Genomic DNA, 20,229 nt, shown 5'->3' on the forward strand with positions numbered 1-20,229 from the left:
CATAGCTAGCTAGCGCGGCCGTTAGCTAGCTTGCTCGCATCCACGCGGGCGGGCGAGCGCGGCGGGCGGACGGGCGGCCGGGCGCTGCGGACGGGTGCGGCGGCCGGGCGGCAGAAGGGCGCGGCGGCCGGGCGAGCTTCATGGCGTTGGCGGGAGCAGAGATTCCTCAACCGCCAACGTTGACCGGTATGCAGGGCCCTGGTAAAGTTGCCCTCCAAACTGTAGATATGAGGGTTTCAGGCTCGCGTTTATAGGGCCCCTTAAATTTTTTAAGGGTCGGACGATTTTAAGGGGTCTGTTCGGGCTCGTTTTTTCGACTGGAACTGCAAAAAACTGTTATTTTGCAGGTTTGACCACTTATACGGGTTCTGCTAGAGATGCTCTAAAGGGGTTAGACAGATAACTCACGAGGGCACGTGAAATTCAAGATACATATATGAGTGTGTAAAGAGATAGGGTATCGAAGTATAGATCATCATCATCAAGCATTTATGCAAAGTTGCAACCTTCATCTATTCCAATGCAACTCATCTTTGTAATTACTAATAAGCACATCTTAGGCCTTAGTGCTTAATCAAACATTTCTATGAAATAAGCATCAACGTAGCATTGTTCGTCTAGGTTGGGCACAACCTTACCCGCACCCATACTTGAGGGAGTATGTGATATTTTGCTGGTCTCCATGGTTAAGTCATAGTTTACAAGTTTTTGTAGGTTAGTATTCATATCGCTACAAACTCGTTGTAGCCATTTTTTGACATGGTAGCGCATGACTTGTTTTTATCAAATATGGATGCGCTAACATAATGGTAACCTTTTATGGCACTTGAGGTGTATTGTATCATTGTAGTTTATTACTTTTCCCTTCATGCATAAGATATGATGATTTACCTTCAAAAAAGCGTAGATGCTGGTCTCCATTTTAGAAAATCTATCGCGTTGTTCAACCATTGATCATATTCGACTAGCCACATCATGTCCTCTCATACCATGTTGTATCTGTGTCCCGCCCTTATATTCCATCTACGATGGTTGCCACCATCGGATTAGTCGTCGCCCCGGCAACCTTCTTTTTTAGAGAAGGGAGGGGGACTCCGACAACCTTCTAACTGTCTACACGTTCAACCCCCCCCCCCCCCCCCATTGACCTTGAGTTGACCTTCTAGCTAGAAACGCTTCTACTTCATCCCTCAAGTAGGGCGGGTCCATGGATGCACTCTTGATCCATCTCCCTTGGCCAGACACACACAAAGTAAATGAAGAAAAAAATGTTATCAGCGGGTACACCACTTTCACGCCTTAAAATTTCCTCTCCCCCCTCCCCCCCCCCCCCCCCTATTCGGACGACGACGTGGTACACCGGTGAAATCGAACGCCGCAACAACCATCCAAAATAAATTATTTTGGGGGCAAGATTATACGCCGCTACAAAAAGCAAGGCTATGTTTGGAAGCTTTCACTGAATTACTAATCAGATTAAATAAGTAGAGGAGTGAGCATATACTGCCCGGTGCCACGCGTTAATTAATGAGATGCACACTGAGAGCATATACAAGGTAGGTTTTCAATGCCCTCTAAAATAAGGTGCAAATATTTCCGATCGCATTCCCTCAGCTCTTTTTTTTTTCTTTTGATGGGATCGCATTCCGTCAATTTTTTTGTTGTTGTTGTTATTGTTGACGGGAGCGCACTTTGTACCGTAACAAACCCTGCGCCAGGGCCGGCCCTGGGGAGGGGCAGGGGGGCGACCGCCCCAGGCCTCCAATATCCCAGGGCCCCCCTCCAGGTACGCAAATAGCCCACGGCAAGGGATGCAGAGGAAGCCTAACGCGGAAACTCAGCCACGAAGTAGATAGCCCACCACGTACTGTTTCCAAGCGTAGGCCCCGTACAATTCCCACACGGAGATACTAGGCATGACCTAGCGCACCGGTGGCATGTTGATCGCTACGGAAGGCCCCATGTAGTAGCGTTCAACACCCATGTCGCGTTTTCCCCGTCTTCTACGCCCACCGCGCACGCCAAACCCTCCCCAATCGCCGCCGCCGCCTTCGCCGCCGCCGCCTCTACAGCAGCAGCAACGGAGGAAGGGCGCGCAAGTAGGCTTCTTGTCACACTCCGGTGAGGATCTCTCTGCTACTTTTTGATCCAATCCTGTGGAGTAGTACAGATTTTTTAGATTTCTGCCCTTCCTTTTTTCCACCGTAAAAAAGAAGTCACCACGAGCATTATTTGCTTCGTATCCAAAAATTAAGAGCCATGCTGTGATTGTTCGATTACAAATTAGAAGTATGGGACGATGTCTTTGAAGCAGGATTAACCACTAAGTTGCATCAAGTTTTTTATGAACTCATCTGTTTAACTCAGACGGTCAATTTTGGGGATGATGCAAAAGCATAATCTGAAAGGCATTCAAATGGCTCCTTCCATGTAGAAGATTTCATCTTAGGTCTCCAGGATCAAAGTAGAGATAAAATGTTCTTGGATTTGCATGTGACATATCAAGTAATATATTGATCAATTTTCTGTTCAATGATTTTCTAATATAGCATATGACATTTACCTAATTATCCAACTTATCTCTAAAGCTTATCAGAAGGTTCTAATATTTCACGAAAAAGCAAAGTTCTTATCAAAGAACATGTACAAGGAGGCAGCCGATGTGTTGCTGATGGCCGAGGTATGCTTCCAAAGTGACTTTTTTTGCTTTATTATGTAAAACATGTAGATCTTTTAGATAGCCACATATCAACAAAGAATTGTAGTGAGGTCTGTAAATGTGGCAGGAGAGGTTAAATGTTTATATTAAGGGGCCCCTGGTTCTAATTTCGCCCCGGGCCCCCGAAATCCCAGGACCGGCCCTGCCCTTCGCCAAGCTCGTTTGCAAAAGAAACAGAAAGTGTTGCGCCAGCTACTGCGGTAGTTTGATTCTCAACAAGAGAAAAAACTACTGCGGTAGCTGTTCAAATCCTCCCAGCCCAGATATCAGCAACTGCGCGAGGAGGGTTAAGTGGCCAAAAGAGAAGATATACGCGGCCGGTAACAGAAACGGGAAAAAAAGAACTAGTGCTGCTGCTGCTAAGTTAACGAGCGCGGAGTGCCAGCCAAGCAAAGCGAAGCACGCGAGCGAGAGCAACCGAGCGATGGATTGATCCTCCTGTGGCCTGTGGCCTGTGGGTACAGTAGGAGTAGAATCATCGTGCCACCCTCCCCACGTCCGTACCCTTCAATCTCGGAGCTCGCGTCGCGAATCGCGATCCCCACAAACCCCCCGGGGCGGGCCCCCACCCGGCCTGGTTAGCTACACCGTATCTCACCTCACCTCCCCCCCTTTATCAGCGTTCCCTACTATAACTAGTGCCCCTCTTCTCTCTCCCTCTCCCAGATATACTCTCCAGTAGTACTGAGGTTAGGCGGTGTGCGTGCGTGGGGGTGGGAGCTACCAAACCAGCCTCCCCTCTCCTCCCCCTCCTCGTGGTCTCTCTCTCCTGCGGATCGACGATTCTGGTGGTTACCAACCCCCGCCCCCATCGCGTCATCTCGAGAGACGCCGAGGGTTTTAGCTGCTGCTGCTGCTCCACAGGTGTTCTTGAGGTCAGGTGAGATTAGTTTCCGCACCCCGACCTTCTCCTCCATCCAGCCCCCTTCTCTTCTCGCCCAGGTTTTGCACGCACGCGATGGATTTGGTTTCTTGCGTCTTCTTAATTATCCCCGTACGCCATGCCATGGATTCGGCCTCTCTTCAGCTTCCTGTCGCTCCTAGGCGTGGGTAATTTCCGGGGGAACACCAGCCGTTTTTTTTTCTATTCAATTAATCTGCATGCGCATACTACTGTTCTCTTTTCTTAGGATCAATTCGGTTCCTTCTTGGCGACATGTTTGGATTCCGGCGGAAGTTATCTGCTTCTTTTGAGCTGCCCTTTCTTCCTGTACTAGCTGCTTCCGGCCGCAGAATCCCATGGTACTACCAGTACTTGCTAGATCTTTTCATCTTGTAGGGACAATTTGGGCGAGGTTCGTTCCGTATTGTCTCTCTGCTGCTCTATTTTAGGCTCACTGCGAGATTTTCTTTTCCCAGTCTTTCCTAACTTCGATCAGTTTCAGCTTGACCTGGGATTGGACCCGGCCGGCCGGCCGGGATCTTTTCAGCTGCTTCTATTTTCTCTGTTATTATTTCTCTTCTCTCGGGTGGGTCTTTATGTCCATTGTTTACTTCTTTAAAACCCGGCCCCGAGCTGCTGCTGCTGCTGTCTTGGTGGTGTCACTGCTTCAATGCCGACTAAATTTCGGTTACTGCATGTACGTGTTTGCCTAGTTATTTTGCAAATCGTGATTTGTTTCTTTGTTTGCGCGCGGTAGATCTGGAGCTGGTAAATCACAGGTTTATGCACAGGATCCCTTTGTAATAAGCGCCCTGGATCTAATCCTTCTCGATTTATTGATTTTCTTCCTAATTGCATTGCATTGTATCCATCGATCATCGTCCATGTGTAATGCGTAGCCGATCTTCTTCCGATATAGTGGAATCTGTTTCCCATCAGCAGGTTAATTGTAGGATTATTCCACTTATTCCCTTAATTTGCATGGTTAATTAGCTCTGCACATGCACGTTAATTAGAAATCGTTAGCTTTTTTTTTCGTTAACTTTAATTAATCCTCTCCCGATGCTACCGCAGGCAGTATGTAGTGCCCACATTTACTTGCCAGCTGCTGCTAGTAGCCAGTACGAGTGGTGGTTCTTATCTCTGGGTTTTCTGTTACGCTTTTGACAGAGAAAAGCTGCACGAAGATCACCCCCTGTCACCTGGGTGTGCATGCATAGAACTTTCCTTTTTCTGTCACACTGCATTGCATGTTTACTTCACTGGAAGTGGCTAGCTAGCTAGGTGGAGTGTCACTAGTATCAGCTAGCTGGAGATCTATATATCATTGCTCAGCTGCAATTTTGCTGTGTTATATACACCCAAAGCTAGCTCATGATTTTATGCTTTTTGGTCCAACAAAAATTGAGCATCTACCTTATTTAGACATGCTATATGTGAGCTCTCTCTTGGTCCGTGCATGCATGTCCAGATATTTGGAAACTCACTTTTGGTATTCTTTATCTGATTGGCCACTTTCCGATCCTGCTTTTCCAGGTGGAAGAAGAGAAGGAATTGTACTGAGACGGGAGTCAGAGAGTCCGTTTCTTGTCTGCGGCGTAAAGGAGGATATTGGGTTTTAATTAATTCGCTTGCCCGGCCGGCTCTTTGAAGAGAAACGGATACAGTACCCATCCAGCTGAGAAGCCCACACCCCCACTCACCACACCACAACCGGCACTACCTCATGGACTTGCGGGCCTTCTACTTCCAGGCGGCGGAGGCGGCGGCGACGGCCACGGCCACGGAGGACGACGACGTGACGACACCCAAGCTCTCCCCCAGCGCAGCGGTGCAGCGGGAAGGCCAGAGCAGTGGCGGCGCTTCCCCGGTGGTGGGGATGAACAGCGGGGGAAGCGGCGGCGCGCGCGACCTGATCTGCCCCGAGTGCGGCAAGGCCTTCCTGTCGGACAAGGCCATGTACGGGCACCTCAGGTGCCACCCGGGGAGGAGGAACAAGGGGGCGATCCGCCCGTCGACGCCGGTCGCCTCCGCCTCTTCTGTGACCCGCGGAGACGCCAAGGCGAGGAAAGTGCTGTGGATGGAGGATGACCTCCCGACCAAGTGGCCGTTGACGGCCAAGCGCGGCCGCACTCCGACCGTAGCCACCTCCGTCACCGTGCAGCCCGTGTCCGTGCTCGAGTCCACCTACACCGCCGAGGAGGAGGCTGCCAACACTCTCCTGCACTTGTCCCAGCAGGCCCGCAACGCCGCCGTTGCGGAGCAGGAGATGCAGATGCCACGGGCCGATCAGCTCGAGCTACCGGCTGATCATGTCGCCGACCCCGTCGCGCCGGAGCCCGAGCAGCCTGTGATACCAGACATGGCCGCCGGCGCCGACGCGCTGCAGCACGTGCAGCAGGCTGAGACGCGTGCGCCGGTGGAGCACATCTTCGGCATCATCTTGCAGCCCCGGGCGCTCGGGGTCGAGCCGTCCAACTTCATCGCAGCGTCGGAGCCTGTGAACAATCCTGCGCCCGTCGTGGTCCGCGACGAGGACAAGTCCATCTCCCCCGGCGTCAAGAAGCTAAAGAAGCGACGGCTCCATGATCCAGTTAGCCAGAGTCCAGATTCCTCTCGGCCGCTGCCAGATCCCGAGGACGTCAGGCCGCCGGTGAGGCGCATACCGTCGCCGGCGTCGGATCGGAGGTACGGGTGCCCGTCCTGCTTCAAGTCGTTCCCCACCCACCAAGCCCTAGGCGGCCACATGGCGAGCCACAACAGGGCCATCAGATGCGCCGCCGCGCAGCAGGTGGACGGGCTCGCCGTGGCCCAGGCCGTGCAAAACATCTTGGCCCATCGCCAGCGCCAAGAGGGCGCCAACGCCAGCGCCAGCGCCAGCGGGATCATCGGCGAGGATCTCCAGATCAGCCTCCGGCCGCCGAAGCCGGTGTCGCACACATGCGTCCGGTGCCGTCAGATCTTCTCCACCGGGCAGGCGCTCGGCGGCCACATGCGGAAGCACTTTCTCGAGGACAGGCTGCAGGCGGCCGCTGCCGCCGCGCCGCCGGGCACTGCTCCGCCTGCTCTAGCTGCAGCAGCCGCGGTGGCGCTGGCCATTGCTCCGGCAGCAGTGCCAGCGGCCCAAGATGGCGCTCCCCGGGACTTTGATCTCAACGAGATGATGCCTTGGGAGTGATTGGGAGTAGAGCTAGCAAAACCCTAGCCAGCCATGGGACATTTGTCTGCTTTGGGGTCCGAGCTACGCCTACTACAGCGAGCATGTGGTAGTGGTGTATCAGAGTGTCAGTGTCTGTCAGTGTCATTTTAATTTTGGTGTGGTTTGTCAGTGTTTAGCTAGTCAGTCCATTCATCTTGCTTGGAAATGTAGAACTTAATTGGGTTTTCCCAGTCGATCCATGGTCTCTCTGGAGTTCGATCGATCTGGACTGGTGATATAGATATATAGCTGCAAGTAAAATTCTTCTAAACAATGTACAAGCTATAAGCAGCAAGACTGTAATGTCCGGCTTCGTTTTATACTTTTAATTGAGAATTTTGGATATGCATCCCCTTAATGTTGGTGTGTGTAGTTAAATGATTGTCAGATCTAAATGTAGTTCTTTCAGTCAGAGTTCTTTGTTGCCCCTAGTTAGCTGCGCTGTTATACTGTTCATACATTTTCTATTCTTGCTAATGCAGGTTCACTAGAGTAATCAAGCTGACTTCCTATCACTACTAAGCTAAAAACATGATTGCCGCGACATGATTTTCTAATCAAGTTTTAGGTCGATTAGTTTATTAGCAGTACAAAACTACTTACACTCATGTTCCAAGTACCACACAATTATATATCACTGTACAAGCTTATTTAGCTCCCATGAAATCTTAGTTGCAGTGCTACATATATAGCACCTGCTGCTCGAAACATGAGTGGAAAATCCAATCCCATGAAAAAATGCCCTGACTTCTTTTTCCCTGCGCAGACGTTGTTAGCTAGCTTCACATGCAGCAGGAGCAGGTAGCACGTACGCATATATCCAATCGTGTATGCTTGTTGGTTTGACAAACACTTACAGCAAATCCAAGAATTCGGTTCAGTTTGCAGTTGCTATGCTGAACTGTGCTTAACTATATATACAATCTAATTCTAGTAAAAAGAAAAACTCACTCTTAAAAAACCTTGCAGAAAAAATAATTATATTCCTAAATAAAAACAAAAAGTCATTTTCAAAAAGCCACTGAAATGCCAAACATAGCTTTTGTGCCGCTATGGCAGCAAATAAGTGGTTTCTCGCTTGAGCACCTCATACGAGGCACCATTTTTTTTACACTATCACGACTGATGGGGCTTAGCAGGTTGCTTCCGCCCACAAAGCAAACCTATTTTAGGGGGCATATGCGGGGATTTTGTGCTGTCAAAGATTCATGAGATGGTTCATATGAGGTCTTATACGCAGATACTCTTTATTATGTTAAAAGAAAACGTTCTTAGAAATTGTTGAATTTTCTCTTTGAAGGTTTGGATTCCGCCTAAACACAAATTCTACGCTTGGATGGTTGGCAGTCTTGAATCATCTTTGGAGGAAGAACATGCTTAACTTTGTGGTTCGCGCAATGCCCCGGTGTACATTCCATGCAAATAGGAGCCGAAGCGTCACACAGTTACCCACCTTCAATTAATACAATTGTCGTTTCATTAGAACGGTTTTCTCCACGTGTGGTATTGGCTTGGCATGGTTATTAACCTACCTTCGACGTGAGCATGTGCGGGTTTGAACAAGCGCAAACATCATTAATTTCTGCTTGTATCCATTTTCGAGAAGAAGAAAAATCACTCATCGTCGTGTGCATGGTACATATAAGATATAACGGAACCTAGAAAAAGCTAGGGTTTCCATGACTATCCTTGTCTTATGGGAGAATATGAGGTGTTTCAAAACAGAAGTACTTGTCTGTCACATAGAAGATAAAGAACTCACGTCTTAATTTGGGGTAGCAGTCAACAATTTTCTATTTTACAAAAGAACCTTTGCATGTCATTTGCCCGAGGAGGTCAAATGAAAATTAAAGAGAATATTTTATCCAAGTGGGTGTCTGTGTTAGTGGCAAGTAGTGGGGGACTTTTTTGTGCATGAATTGTATGAATAATGATAGTCCCGGGGAAATGGAAAGGAAGGTGGTTAGAGAACCCCTTAGCAAAAAGGGTAGAATAAGATGGTGATTTTAAATTTAAGTTGCTAATTTGTAAGTGTTTACTCACAGGGACGCTGTATTGGTCAAGGAGTGGGGATTATTGCTTAAAGCACTTCACAAATACATTCAATGTGCTTCAAGAAAATCTATCGTAAATCCCTCCTAAGAAAGTTTTTTTTGTTTTCTCAATGCCCCAGACCTACAGTGGTTCGAGACTTTGAGCTATGCTCGAAACTACCTAGATTTAACACTTGATAGCCTAGCAATTAGCCTAGAGATCCTTGGAGCTCCAGAACTCTATAGTGGCTTGGACCTCTGAATTGCCTAGGTTAGGTGTTGGACAACCCATAATTTATGGAGGGATTAGGACTCCCAGACCCTCGAAACTTTGAACTCAGGCTCTGAGATAGCATAGAGACATCCAAGGTTAGATTTCATGAAGACACATATGTATATGTCCTTATGTCCCCAATGGTAGGAAGATTCTTCCACAAAGACTCAAGCTCCCATCTAAGTGAGGAGAAGAAAAATTTGCGCAGATCGGGCAAAACTTTGATCCCCATTGTAGTTCTTGTGACGCCCCCGATTCAATCGTACACTAATCATACACGCAAACGTGTACGATCAAGATCAGGGACTCACGTGAAGATATCACAACACAACTCTAAACACAAATGAAAGTCATACAAGCTTCATATTACAAGCCAGGGGCCTCGAGGGCTTGAATACATAGCTCGATACATAAGCGAGTCAGCGGAAGCAACAATATCTGAGTACAGAGATAAGTTAAACAAGTTTTGCCTTAAGAAGGCTATCACAAACATCAACGATCGAAGAGGCAAGGCCTCCTGCCTGGGACCTCCTAACTACTCCTAGTCGTCAGCGGGCTCCACGTAGTAGTAGCCACCCTCGGGGTAGTAGTCATAGTCGGCGGGGGTGGCATCTGACTCCTAGGGTCCACCATCTGGTTGCAACAACCAGAAAGAAGAAAGAAGGGGGGAAAAGGGGAGCAAAGCAACCGTGAGTACTCATCCAAAGTACTCACAAGCATCAAATCTAAACTAGTATGCATTGGTATCAAATGGAAGAGTTGTACTGTGGACTGAACTGCAGAATGCCAGAATAGAGGGGAAGGCCTAGCCTATCGAAGACTAGCATCTTCAAGCAGCTCCAAGCATCTTGCAGCATGTAGAAGAGTAAAGAATAGCATTTTAATATTAACAAGCATGTTATAGTAATAAAGCCCAGAGATCCTTCCTCGACTCCCTGCGAGAAAGCAATCCCGGAGCCACATATCCATCACATATCAAGTATCCATTTCTAGTTGTATAAGATCAGGATATAAGTCCGAACGTCCATTACCATGGACACGGTATTCGAATATATATCTTCCCTGCAGGGGTGCACCACGTTTTCCAACACGCTCGATCACTCTGGCCGGACACACCTTTCTGGGGTCAATGCCCAGCCTCGGAAGATCAACACGTCGTAGCCCTACCTAGGCTCAGCAGATAGGTCCCCGCCGGTCTACATCCTAAGCACTCCGGGGTCTGGGCCCATCGCCCGTTGCACTCCGGGTCGTTGCGCGCAGGGCGGGTCCAGGCTCCACCACTACAGGATGGTGCCGGCCCAGCCGTGCCGCAATGCTGAACTGGACGTCAGACAAAGCTTCGGCTGATACTGTGACGTCAAGGCCCATAACTATTCTCGCGTGGTGGTTAGTGCGTAAAGGCCAAAGGCCAATTCAGATCAAATACCCAAACCTGTTAGTGCATTATTAAAAGAAGTGACGGCTGTCGGGACAAGTCCGGAGCTATCAACCCTCCTGGGTGATACCGCTAAATAGCCAGCCGCCACCGTCACATCGCACGGGTGCTCTCCGGGCCCGCCCGACTTTCACCAATGTCTCAAGTAAAGTCAAGGTAACCGTGTGTCCAAACATCAAGGGGAAAACCCGAGGAATCACCCCCCCCCCCCCCCGTGGATTCCACTTGATGTAATCATCAAGGTGAACATAAGAGGAACCACCCTCAAGGTTCACACTTGAGGTGTTGCACGTCAGAGCCGTATCGGAATGGTGAAGGAGGAAATCACCCTCATTGACCACGACCAAATAGCTACACTATAGAGATCTCATCAGGAGTGATGTATGAGGTTCCACCCTTAGCACTCGATGGTAACTCTGCAGAGTCGAGCAACAAAAAGGGGCGTGATGTGATGTGAGGTGTCGGGCTCTGGTTGTCGATCACGTTGATCAAGTCGTCGATGATGAAGCAGGGGCAACAAGGACAAGGTGGGGGGGTCACTGATGGATCACTAACCAACCTATACCAAGCAGTTTAGGATAAGCAGGTAGGTAACAATAAGCAGGTTACAAAAGCAGGCTATGCATCGGAATAGGAGCAAACAATAACAGTAGCAAAATCTAATGCAAGCATGAGAGAATGGAATGGGCGATATCGGGATGATCAAAGGGGGGCTTGCCTGGAAGCTCAGCTGAAAGGGAAGAAGGGTCGTCGTCAACGTAGACGATCACAGGGGCATCAGCAGCGGTCTCGGAGTCTACCGGAGAAAAGAGGGGGAAGAAATAGTAAATACAAAGCACACAGATGCAATATTAAGCATGACATGGCGGTATACGGTGCTACGGGTGTTCTAACGCAGTGTTACACGATACCGGCGAAGGGGGAAAACGTCCGGGAATGTTTTCCCGGAGTTAGGCATTTTCGCACAAATGAATCGGAGGGGAAAGGTTGCATGTTTGCTATGCTAGGGACGTGTGGCGGATGAACGGACCGCGTATTCGGATTCGTCTCGTCGTTCTCAGCAACTTTCATGTAGAAAACATTTTCATCTGAGTTACGGTTTTTTTCTATGATTTTTCAAAGTTTAAACAATATTCTGAAATTACTATTAATTCGAAATTAAATAACAAATTGCTACGGGTATCCAGCTCTGCGTACACAAAAGCGTACTAGAGGCTGACAGGTGGGCCAGGGGTCCCAGTTGACCAGTCAATGTTTGACTGGTCAACAGGGGGTGGGGCCCCCTGTCATCTACTCATTTAACTAACTAGAGATTAATTAAGCTAGCTAATTAGTTAGTTTAACTAAACCAATTTAATTAAGTCAATTAATTGATTAATTAACTAATTATTTATTTACTTATTATTATTATTTTAACATATTATATATATATATATATATTAGAGGCCAGGGCAACAGGGGCCCGCTCGAAGTGGCATTAGGCCATCGGGGCGGGTCAACGGCAGGCGCCCGCGACCAAGGCCACCAGGGGCGTTGGCCACGGCAACGGCCGGAGGGGTCGCGGCCACGGCGAGGTCGGCCGGGCTGTGAGCGGCGACGGCGAGGTGACCGAGCGGCGGGCGGGGCCGGCAGCGAGCCGGCGCGGGCGCCGGACGGGCAGGGGGCGAGGCCGGGTGCGTGGGTGCGGGCAAACCCGCCTGGGCGACGGGAGCCCGCCAGAAGGGCACGACGGCACCGGTGGGCGCCGACCACGGCGGCAGCAGTGGCGCGCGGTGCGGCAGCCAGCGGCAGGAGGCGAGGGCAGGCGTGTGGGGCTGCAGAGGAAGAGGCGGGCGAGCGCGGACGGCGCCGGCGGAGGGGCACAGCCAGCAGGCACGGGCGTGGACGGGGGAAGGCGACGCGAGCGGCCGGTGGGGTACGACGTGCGCGGGCTTACGCAGAGGCGCGACCAAGGCGCGTCGAGCATGGCGGCAGCACGGCAGGGGCGCGGTGAGCTTAGCTCCGGCCACAACGGGGGGAGCTGGGGAGGGGCTGCGGGCGTGAGGGAGAAGAGGGCGGCGGGCGCGGCAGCGGGTGGTCGGTGGAGCGGGAGGCTGCGGCTGTGCGGGGCTGCGCGGTGGAGGAAGTCTAGGCGCGGCCAGGGCGCTCCCGTGGTCACCAGCCAGTGCAGCGGGGAGCGGGGTGAGGCCAGGGCGAGGCGCGGTGGGACGAGCAAGGCGAGTCTGTGGCGACTAGATCGAGTAACAGGGAGAGAGGGGAAACGGAGGAGGGGCCGCGCGGCTCACCGGGAGCCCATAGTTGTGCAAAGCGTGCTCGAGGGAGGCTCGGTGTGGCCGGTTGTGGAGAGCGACGACGGCGATGGCGACAGTGAGGACGACAGCGATGGGTGCCCTCGGGCGCCAAAGGCGACGACGGCGAACGGGGCCGAGGGGGCGGATCCAAGGAGAGAGGGAGGAGTAGCTAGGGTTCGCGCCGGGGAGGGGCACCGGCCTTATTTGTAGGCGGGGGCTCGCCGGCGGATGGCCGCCACGGCGTCGATCGGTGCCGTGGCGGGCATCGGGCATGCCCACAATCCCCCCGTGAACAGGGAGGGAGGGGTAGCGGGGGAAGTGGGCCGGCCTGCTAGGTAGGTGGGCCTGATGGCCCAAGGGAGGGGAGGCTTTGTTTTATTTCTATTGTTTTGCTTTTATTTTTCGTTTAACTTTTCTGTTTAATTACTTTACTTAATTCTCTCAAAAATTTAGTCTAATAAAACTATGAGACCAACACCTAAATTAGTGTTATAGTTTAACCCTATGCCACAAAAAGTTTCACCCACATTTAAAATAGTTTAACACTTTATAAATTATGAAAGGCATTTAATTAATTATTAAAGCAACTGTTTTAATTAATTTTTAGCACTTAACTATTTTATAAAAACTTTGTTCCTTCACCAGTAATACTTATGAATTATTTGCCACAGTCTGTACATTTTAGTTCCGACATTATGAAAACTTTAATTTTTTTATTTTAATTTAAATTTGAATTCGGACCGGATTCGAACCAACGCGAGTTTAACAACAGTAACAGTGATGATGTGGCATCATTAGCAGAGAATTACTGTAGCTTAATTATCCGGGCGTTACAGTTCTTCACCGGGCTTATTACTAATGAAGTTGTGGGGACTCCTAGATGTCTTAGTCGCTGGGGAACATCCAATCTTGTGGATTTTTCCCTAGATGTTTGTGAAGGTTGTAGAGCTCCTCAAGATCACCTTCTTATTGGATGAGCTCAAACATTTTGCTGAAGTTCAAGAAGAAGTGTAGGCCTTCGTGGTGATGGGACTTGGTCTCCATGCCTCTCCAATGGATACGTAGAACCTTCCCTCCCTCTTCCACCAAGGATTTGAATTTCGTGTCTATATCATGTCTCTATGCGCTCTTGGTTGGTTATATTAGTTTTCCTTCTACAATGGCAACCCTAGCTTTACCTGGTGTGCTATTAGAATTGCTAGAATTCTCACACCATTTAGGGTTGTTCAACTAGACTAGCATTCTAGTGAACTCCTTAATTTATGCAATTTCACTAAACAAACAATTTTCGGTAAAACGGTAGTCGCATATTCACCCCTCCTTCTAGTTGACACTCTTAACTCTTCTGACAAAGAGTGCACAAAATCCATGGTTGTAGTAGTTAGTGATGTACTTGTCATGTTGTCTGATAAAAAATACACTCATGTTAGTGATTTACTTATCGAATTGCGTCACAATTTTTGCAAAAGTAGAACGGTAACTACTTATTATGCTTACTTACCGCAACTATGACAACGTAGTGATGAGATTGTCTACTAATAGTCGTGAACATGGCAGTGGTGTACTATAATGACTCATCGGCTTTCATGGTGTCTTGTTGTAAAATAGAATCGTAACTAGTGCATTACCGCTTGGTAACAAAAGAGTTCGAAAAATGTTTACTGAAACATACACTTGTTAAAAATCAATTGTGAATCGAGTAAATAGTTTGAGCTAGAGAACATTTTCATTTGCGAATAACATTTCAACTTATCTTTATAAAGATTCATTTGGCGGATTTGCTAATTGGCAGGTACGGTCACCACTCTCGCGCCTCCTTCACATGCGCACCAAATCTACCAATTTGACTTCTCATCTCACATGCCTTATCTCCCGCGCACACAACACTTCTTTCATCTCTCCAACACTTTGTTTGCCACCATGTAGACGGTGACAAACCAGCGAGACCCACCTCCAGTGTCTATATCACTCGTACCTTTTAATTTAAATTTTTGGAAGCTTGAAATTTCAATATTCCAAACCTTCATAATTTCTAAAAGTTTGAAATACTCCAAAAGTTCTAAACATTTGGAAGTTTCAAATGTAGAAATTCTTAGAAGTTTACAGTTTTTAAAGTTTGAATTTTCATAAAAATTGAAATTTTCTCAAAATTTTGAAATCTCAACATCTTGAAAGTTGTCCACAATATTTATTGGGAGCCATGGATGAGGGGTAAAGAGGTGGGGTTATCTGCATGCAGGAGGTAACGCAATTTTTGGATGCAGTTTTGGTTGGACATTGTTTACCTGGTCGAAACTTGGGAGAATATTAGTATAGAAGAGTCTAGAACAAATCAGAAGTATATTTATTGTGTGCATATTCTGCGTTGTATGTAATAAAATAAAATAAAATATCAATTCTTTAGGAAGAGAAAATATTGGGCAATTAAAGTACTTCCTCCGTTTCTTTTTACTCCGCACATAAGATTTGTCTTAAGTCAAACGTTGTAAAGTTTGACCAGATTTGAAGTAAAAAATATCAACATCTACAATACTAAAGATATACAACATAAAAGTTTATTCCATGATGCATTTAATGGCCTTGACTTGATATTGTGAATGTTAATATTTTTCCCTTTCTTCCCGTTTTTCTCGAACCTCTTGCTCAAGTGAGGCTTTCTTCGATACGCCCTCTTGGAAATATTTGAAAAGCAGTGGTGCCTTAGTCTGTTAACGAAACACTTTGCGACTATTTTATAAATGACATTCCAAAGACTAATAGTTTGAGTATTATACAAATTACTTCCCGCATAAAAGAATTTATATTCGAAAGGGGTATTTTCATCCATGAGTAATGATTTCCTCAAGTGAAAAGGCCAAATGCAGAAGGTGAAGCAGAGAGAGCCCAAACCAACCAAACGAAACCGCCGTGGTTACGACGCCATAAATGAGCGCTTAGCTTATTTGGTACTCCTTCAGTGAGCAGCTAGGAACATGCTACTACTGGCGTAGTAGTGCTTAATCACTCATAATTTCTTTCTTTGTCTTGGTCCTTGAACGAAGCAGCGAGAAAGGATGGGAACAGGAAACGCCGGGTCAGAGCACAGAGCTGCCTGTATTTCCTCCGGGTTTCGCTTAGACTAGTCACAATGGATAATAACATAGAGTAGTAACATGCTCATACATGCCCATGTTACTATCTCTATAGTGGAAAGTAACATATGTATGGTAACATGCAACACTTCATTTATTAGGCTATAGACTCATCTTGCCTTGATATGTGTGATGCTACTCATACTAGTAGTAACTAGCTATATTATCACATGCCTCTCTTTCTTCATTTATTACTACCACGTCATCAATTTCATCTAGATATGCATGATGTTACTATCTATGTTACTCCCACTGTGGGTAGTCTTAGGAATCGCCGTTACGGGAGAAGACCAGAGATCCAGAGTTCAGCTCTGACCGCCCGGAGCAAAGTTTAGAAACTAATTACTACTGTACTCCGTAATGACTACATTGAAGACTCACTCAAAGTGCAGTCAAACCAGGGCCTTCCCGGCCCTGCTACTGAAGAAATGGAGACCTGGAGGAGGGAGCTTTTCTTCAGCGAAGGGCTCCGAAAGAAACTGCCGTAGATGCAAACAGCGGATATTTTACAGAGCACGCTGTAGTTCTTCAGACGTTACACTTACACATCAGGAACGTGCAGTCAAAACAGCGCCCTTCCATCTTTTCAGGAGAGCAGAATGAAAGTAATTGTCGAACGGAACTGCCGGTGACACCACCCAGTAGATGCAAGCAGCCAATGAGCTTAGTCAGGCAAACCTAGATATACCATATATATTTATGCACACACATAATTTACAGCAGGACACGCGTAGTTTCACACGGGTTACACTTTCACAGCGTGGCAGCAGCTTCACCGTGCCGAGGTCAGACCTAACACGAGGCAAATCAATCGACCGAATTTACATACATACAGACTAAAACAAGCGCTAACTAGTTAGCCATCATGTCGGCACGAGATCGCCGAAGCGGGCAGAGTCCTGGGCGAAGAACATCTTGAGGGAAAGGCACAGCATGATCAGCTGGAGGAGACCGAAGAGGCCGATTTTGAAGGTCTTGCTTTGCATCCTCAGGACCTCCGTCGTCACCGACAGCTCCTTCTCGTGGGCCTCTAGTCTGTCCACCTGCTCCTTCAGCATCACGATCTTCTTCTCCGTGTCTTGTAGCTTGAGCAACATCCTTGTGTCTTCCCCGGCGGAGAGCTTGTGCTCCTCCAAGGCAATCTGGTCCTCGGCCCGGGCTTGCCAGTTTTGCCTTGCTTTCACCATGACCAGACACTGAATCTCGGCTTCGATTTTGTCCTGAAGGTGGCTCTCAAGCTCGGTCTCCAACTCATCAACGTTGACGGGCTCCGTCTGCAGCGTTGGTGTATGTGCACTGTTGATAAGTGACTGGAGCTCGGATAATCTTGAATCCTTCTCTGTGATAGTATCTGACGCTTCTTTCAGTTTCAGTTCAAGACATTCCATCTTTTGATTCATCCCCAGTACATCAGCCCCTATATAAGGCAAACCTATGTTGCCATCATGTGAATCCTCAGCCACAAACTCCTTGCCAAGTTCTGACAATTTCAGCATCTCTGAAAAAGAACACAGGTAGAACAAACCACTTATTACAGGTAATTCAACAGAATCGTACACAATAGAGGCCAGAGGGATGAAAACCTAACCAGTATACATAGGAATAACACAGTTATAACCAAGGGTGATGGGAGTTAAATGATTCCTTATAACATGAAGTAGCCAAAAAAAAGAAAAACACTTCCGGAAGTGCATGCATTGCTATCCACATAACACATAAACCTAGTTATGCTGTGAAGAGCTCGTTTACAAAATTATGTTATGACAAAAACCTTTCAATACTGTGCAAGGATTCTTAGCACGGTCGGAAATCTTCACGGCATGACGTTAAAAATAAAAATACCATGACATAACTGTTTAACAGTGTATTTATTTATTAACAGCACTCAATAAGACATAAATGTATTGCAAGGACTGGAGCTGTAACTAACTATTACCACATAAACCTGGATAAACTACCTATCGCCCTTAAATTAGCAGTCAATTGCCCAGTAAAGATCAACAGATTTCTTACGAAATCTGAAACATAGCAGCATCAGGTTGTAAGGGGCTATTGATACCGCTCAGCATAGGTTAAGTTCCAAAAGCAATTAAAGGTTGCAAGCACTTACCAAAGTATAGTAAACCAAACAAGCTATCATAGTCTGTCGATGGTTCACAAGCACAGTGGGGAAAAGGTGCCTATTGATTACTAGTACTACACAGTAACATGAATAAGAAAGTGCATAACATAACAAAGAAAAGAACATACCAGTTTCAAGATCTTCATTTTTCTTGAAGAATTTTTCAAGAACTTCTTGTGCTTTCTCAAGCGAAGAAGCTGATTCAGCAAGAGGATCCTCCTCTTGGGGCACCCAACTCCACTCATTTTCTTCATTTTGCTCTTCAGTTTCATCCAAATTTACAAAACCCCTTATCACATCCTCATCCCCTGCACTGAACTTTTTGTATGCTGACTGAACCTCCTCACTTTGCCGATCCTCACTTTGAGACCCATCATAACTCAGCGACATTGTTTGATGCCTGTTGTTGCTAAAAGCATCACCTGCATCAGATGCCATCAGGTAAGATTCACCGAAGGAAGCCTCTCCCCTGGTCCTAATAGCCCATCGACGTGTCTTGCAACCTACTCCACCCAAACCAAAATCCTTCACCCTAATCCTTTTCCCATTCCGATGTCCATCTATCATTGACCCCACTAAGCATTTGCTTGCAATAAAGCTGGGACTTAATGTCCTTTGGTCTAAATTCTTTGATACTATCCCTAATGAGTAGCCAGTGGCTAGCACCAAGAAATTGACATCCAGATCTAATGGATTGACTCTTAATTCCCTCCCCACTCTTCTCCACCTCCTCGGTCGACATGCTTTCCTTGGTGATGTGTGGACAAGATACTTTCCTTGTGATGGTAAGCATGGCAGAGCTAACTTACGCGCAACAGCATAGTGGTCGAAAGGCGACTTCGGAAGAAATCCACTTGGATTCTGCTCCCAAGCAGCACGATTCAAGCTAGAAGCAATTTTACCCTGTGTGCACTGCAATTCGGTTAAATTCCCCCCTCTAATCCCAATGAGAGAGGAATCTAGAAGCAACCTTGCAGGCTGCTGGCCAAAATCCCTGCCCCTAGTTGTAAAATCCAATTCATCCATCCTAATACCAGAATCCTAAACCTCAACCGGTCAATCCTACGCGAAAGAAGAAGAAGCTCAATTCGGCGGCAGGCAGCTAGATTTCTAGGGTTTGGCTATGATTCTCCTAACAAACACCCCAATTTATACGCCTGGTGGCAGCAAGACTATTTCGCACCCCGAGGAATCCGCAAGCGAGGCGGCAAATCCCAGAAACTACCACAGAAGCTGCCATCAGCGCCAAGAATGCGAATTCTTGGTGCGCACCAGGCGAAGTTTCCATGGAAAATCGCACCGAATTGGAGGAAGCGGGAGGGAAAATTACGTACCTTGCGCGACGAAGCTTCGTGGGGCGGGGATTCGGGTGCAGCGTCGGATGAGTGGAAACTAGGAACACCGGAATGGAGGCGGGCGGCGTATATATATGTAGAGGTATTCTTGGGGAATTTCCGTGAAGTGGCGGACAAGTCTGCGCGCGCTAGGAAGAAGGAGAGGAAAGCACGAAACGAAGAAAGGAGAAGGGATGTTTGTCCGGGAAGTTATCTTTCCTTTTCTCTGGGAAGACGCAGGCGGCGTCAAGGGAGCGCCGACCGTCCGATCCCAGGCCCTCTCTGATTCATACTCCCTCCGTTTATAAATATTTGTCTTTCTAGAGATTTCAAATGGTCACCACATACGGATATATATAGACATATTTTAAGTGTAGATTCACTCATTTTGTTCCGTATGTAGTCACCATTTGAAACTTCTAGAAAGACAAATATTTAGGAACGGAGGGAGTAGTATTTGTGAAAGGCAGAAATAGAAAAAAAAATGCATGAAAAGGATGCCATGTGCATGAAAGTTTGATTGAGGACAGGAAAACAGAGGAATTTTCACATGAGGTTGGAGTGGATGAAAATATTTCTGTGAAATCTAGAACAAATGAATCCTAAGGATTTTTTGTTTACGGATTGCATTCCTGCGAATCAAACAATGCACGTAGAAAAAAAATCCTTAGGATTCAATCCTTCAAAAATTCTTTTATAAATCCTTTGTATCAAAGAGGCCATCAATCTTTTATTTCAAAAGTGAGCACAATCCTATTTAATTTGTGATTTTGGCATGTTCTAATGGCCACCAAAAAATTCTCTCCAT

The 20,229-nt window shown here is 47.4% G+C and overlaps 2 protein-coding genes across 2 annotated transcripts; one reads left to right on the top strand and one right to left on the bottom strand.

Moving 5' to 3' along the window:
* The first annotated feature begins 5,328 nt into the window (after window positions 1–5,328).
* On the top strand, window positions 5,329–7,089 carry LOC109734213 (uncharacterized). Its single transcript, XM_020293422.2, has one exon. The coding sequence runs from the start codon at window positions 5,329–5,331 to the stop codon at window positions 6,778–6,780; it is 1,452 nt and encodes a 483-aa protein (XP_020149011.1). The 3' UTR covers window positions 6,781–7,089.
* A 9,540-nt stretch (window positions 7,090–16,629) lies between these two features.
* LOC109734223 (WPP domain-interacting protein 2) lies at window positions 16,630–19,653 on the bottom strand. Its single transcript, XM_020293437.4, has 3 exons — window positions 19,422–19,653; window positions 18,216–18,509; window positions 16,630–17,463 (listed from the first exon to the last, which is right to left on the bottom strand). The coding sequence occupies exons 2-3, from the start codon at window positions 18,475–18,477 to the stop codon at window positions 16,829–16,831; spliced, it is 897 nt and encodes a 298-aa protein (XP_020149026.1). The 5' UTR covers window positions 18,478–18,509; window positions 19,422–19,653; the 3' UTR covers window positions 16,630–16,828.
* Window positions 19,654–20,229: the final 576 nt, after the last annotated feature.

Source organism: Aegilops tauschii, chromosome 2 (assembly GCF_002575655.3).
Source record: "Aegilops tauschii subsp. strangulata cultivar AL8/78 chromosome 2, Aet v6.0, whole genome shotgun sequence".
Classification (NCBI taxonomy): Eukaryota; Viridiplantae; Streptophyta; class Magnoliopsida; order Poales; family Poaceae; genus Aegilops; species Aegilops tauschii.

What these genes read in the sequence shown, in the direction of transcription:
- LOC109734213 (XM_020293422.2), top strand. Translation starts at nt 5,329, where the DNA reads ATGGACTTGCGGGCCTTCTACTTCCAGGCGGCGGAGGCGGCGGCGACG.
- LOC109734223 (XM_020293437.4), bottom strand. Translation starts at nt 18,477, where the DNA reads ATGTCGCTGAGTTATGATGGGTCTCAAAGTGAGGATCGGCAAAGTGAG. An exon ending in AAATGAAGATCTTGAAACTG is followed by an intron (nt 17,464 to 18,215) that starts GTATGTTCTTTT and finishes GTTCTTTTTCAG; the next exon opens with AGATGCTGAAATTGTCAGAA.